The 2,581-nt window shown below is 46.4% G+C and overlaps 1 protein-coding gene across 1 annotated transcript in view; it reads left to right on the top strand.

Moving 5' to 3' along the window:
- The window catches only part of LOC105535028 (radial spoke head 10 homolog B-like), a gene marked incomplete at its 5' end in the record, with an annotated part of 32,966 nt that overhangs the window by 2,025 nt on the left and 28,360 nt on the right, over positions 1 to 2,581 (top strand). The window contains one exon of the mRNA XM_011973983.1: positions 2,178 to 2,322. Within this exon, the coding sequence (XP_011829373.1) occupies positions 2,178 to 2,322 (145 nt within the window). The remainder of the gene's footprint in view (positions 1 to 2,177; positions 2,323 to 2,581) is intronic.

Here is a 2,581-nt window from a genome sequence, read left to right as displayed (position 1 = left end):
GGGCCACCATGCCTGGCTAATTTTTGTATTTTTAGTAGAGACAGGGTTTCGTCATGTTGGCCAGGCTGGTCTCGAACTCCTGGCCTCAAGTGATCTGCCCACCTCAGCCTCCCAGAGTGCTGGGATTACAGGTGTGAGCCACCACACCTGGCCAACCCTGGTAATTTTCATTTCTCTGAGGTCTATTTTGTCTGTTGTAAATATAGGCACTCTAGATTTCTTTTTGATTATGGTAAAGTACACATAAGATTTACCATCTTAATCATTTCTAAGTGCACAGTCCAGTGGCATGAAGTACATTTGCATTGTTGTGCAGCCATCACCATCCGTCTACAGAACTCTTTTTGACAAAAGGCATGTCATTCTCTATTAAATTGCATTATCTATTTTGTATAGGATAACTTACTGTTTTGCTAAGGTGATTACATGAATCTTTTTTTCTTTTTTCTTTTTTTCTTTTTTTTTTTGACAGAGTTCCCTCTGTCACCCAGGCTGGAGTGCAGTGGCGCGATCTCGGCTCACTGCAACCTCCACTTCCCGGGTTTAAGCAATTCTTGTGCCTCAGCCACTCGAGTAGCTGGGACTACAGGTGTGCACCACCACGCTCAGCTCTCTTTTTTTTTTTTTTTAAGTAGTGATGCGGGTTTTACCATGTTGGCCAAGCTGGTCTCAAACTCCTGGCCTCAAACAATCCTCCTGCCTCGGCCTCCCAAAGTGCTGGGATTATAGGCATGAGCCACTGTGCCTGGCAAAATATTTTCAGTGGTCATTGATTTCCTGTGTATTTAGTGGTTATTTAGTTTTTGGGGTGTGTGTGTGTGTGTGTGTGTGTGTGTGTGTGTGTATGTATGTATGATGGTGGTTTGGTTTGCAAGTAGCAGACAGTCTAGTGTTGTCTGCCATGTATAATACAGAATACTGTAGGCTTCAGCAACTCATTGCTCTCAGAATTTCTCTTCCATCTATCCATAGTATCTCCCACCATGTCACTTTCGCCCTTGTGTTTTTCCTCCCTCATGATTGCAGGTCAGCTGCTGTGGTTCCAGCCTTCACATCCGCATACCATACTAAGTAAAAGAAAAGGAGGAACTTTTGATAGAAGCTCTCTGAAAGGGTCTTTTGTTTCACAGAGCCAAATAGGGTCGTTTGCCCACTTCTGAATCAGTAACTGACTATTGACCCGGGTTTGACAAATCTCAGGGAGTCTTGGCCGGGCACGGTGGCTCAACGCCTGTAATTCCAGCACTTTGGGAGGCCGAGGTGGACAGATCACTTGAAGTCAGGAGTTCAAGACCAGCCTGGCCAACATGGTGAAACCCCATCTCTACTAAAATTACAAAAATTAGCCAGGCGTGGTGGCAGGCACATGTAATCCCAGCCTCTTGGGAGACTGAGGAAGGAGAATAACTTGAACCCAGGAGGTGGAGGTTACAGTGAGCCAAGATCGTGCTACTGCACTCCAGCCTGGGTGACAGCGAGGCTCTGTCTCCCCAAAAAAAAAAAAAAAAAAAAAATCAGGGAGTCTCTATTGTGTGATGGGCGTTCTACTGGTCACTAGCCTAATTTAATAAGACACATTCTGTGGCCTAGAGGTGCTTAAAGTTGGAGAAAGACTGTTGGGGAGATAGAGAGAGGGGAGGAGGAGGAATAGAAGAAGGAGGAAGAGAGAAAACTAATACAGTGCATGAGATCCAGGAGCCTGACTGTATGTGGAGTAAGTGCATATTTTCAAAACAAGCGAAAAGCTCCAAACCCTTGAAAAAACTATCGATGTACATTTACTCATCCTTCCCTTCCCTTCCCTCCCGTCCCATCCCGTCCCCTCCCCTCCCCTTCTTTTTTGAGGCAGACTCTGTCACCCAGGCTGGAGTGCAGTGGTGCGATCTCGGCTCACTGGAACCTCCGCCACCTGGGTTGAAGCGATTCTCCCACCTCAGCCTCCCGAGTAGCTGGGACTATAGTACACGCCACCACGCCTGGCTAATTTTTGTATTTTTAGTAGCGATGGGGTTTCACCACGTTGGCCAGTCTGATCTCGAACTCCTGACCTTGTGATCCGCCTGCCTCAGCCCCCCAAAGTGCTGGGATTACAGGTGTGAGCCACCGTACCCGGCCTTACCAGTGTTCTTCTAAGAAAACTTTTTCTAAACTGCACAAAGTTGTTTTTCTGTCTGCAGGGCCGATTAACTTTCAAGAACGGGCGTGTGTATGAAGGCACATTCTCCAATGACCACATAGCTGGGTTTCCAGATCTTGAAGTTGAATTCATCAGCTGCCTGGACCTGTCTTCAGGAGTTGCCCAAAGATTGTCCAGGAGTGCCGGTAGGAAGCATTCACCTGTTGAAATAAAATTCATCTGTTTCTATCCATGGTGTCCACTCGTGAAAATACACTGAACACTTCAGAAAACAGAAGTCCCCTGTGAGCAACTCCTTTTAAAAAAAAAATTTGAGACAAAGTCTCGCTCTATCACTACGGCCTCAGACTCCTGGGCTCCAGTGATCCTCCCACTTCAGCCTCGCCTATAGCTGGGAATACAGGCGTGCACCACCATGCCTAGCTAATTTTTTTTTTTTTTTTT

The sequence above is a fragment of the Mandrillus leucophaeus genome, unplaced genomic scaffold (assembly GCF_000951045.1).
Source record: "Mandrillus leucophaeus isolate KB7577 unplaced genomic scaffold, Mleu.le_1.0 Scaffold1406, whole genome shotgun sequence".
Classification (NCBI taxonomy): Eukaryota; Metazoa; Chordata; class Mammalia; order Primates; family Cercopithecidae; genus Mandrillus; species Mandrillus leucophaeus.
Note: the sequence above shows the minus strand (reverse complement) of the source record. Positions and strands in the feature narration are given on the sequence as shown.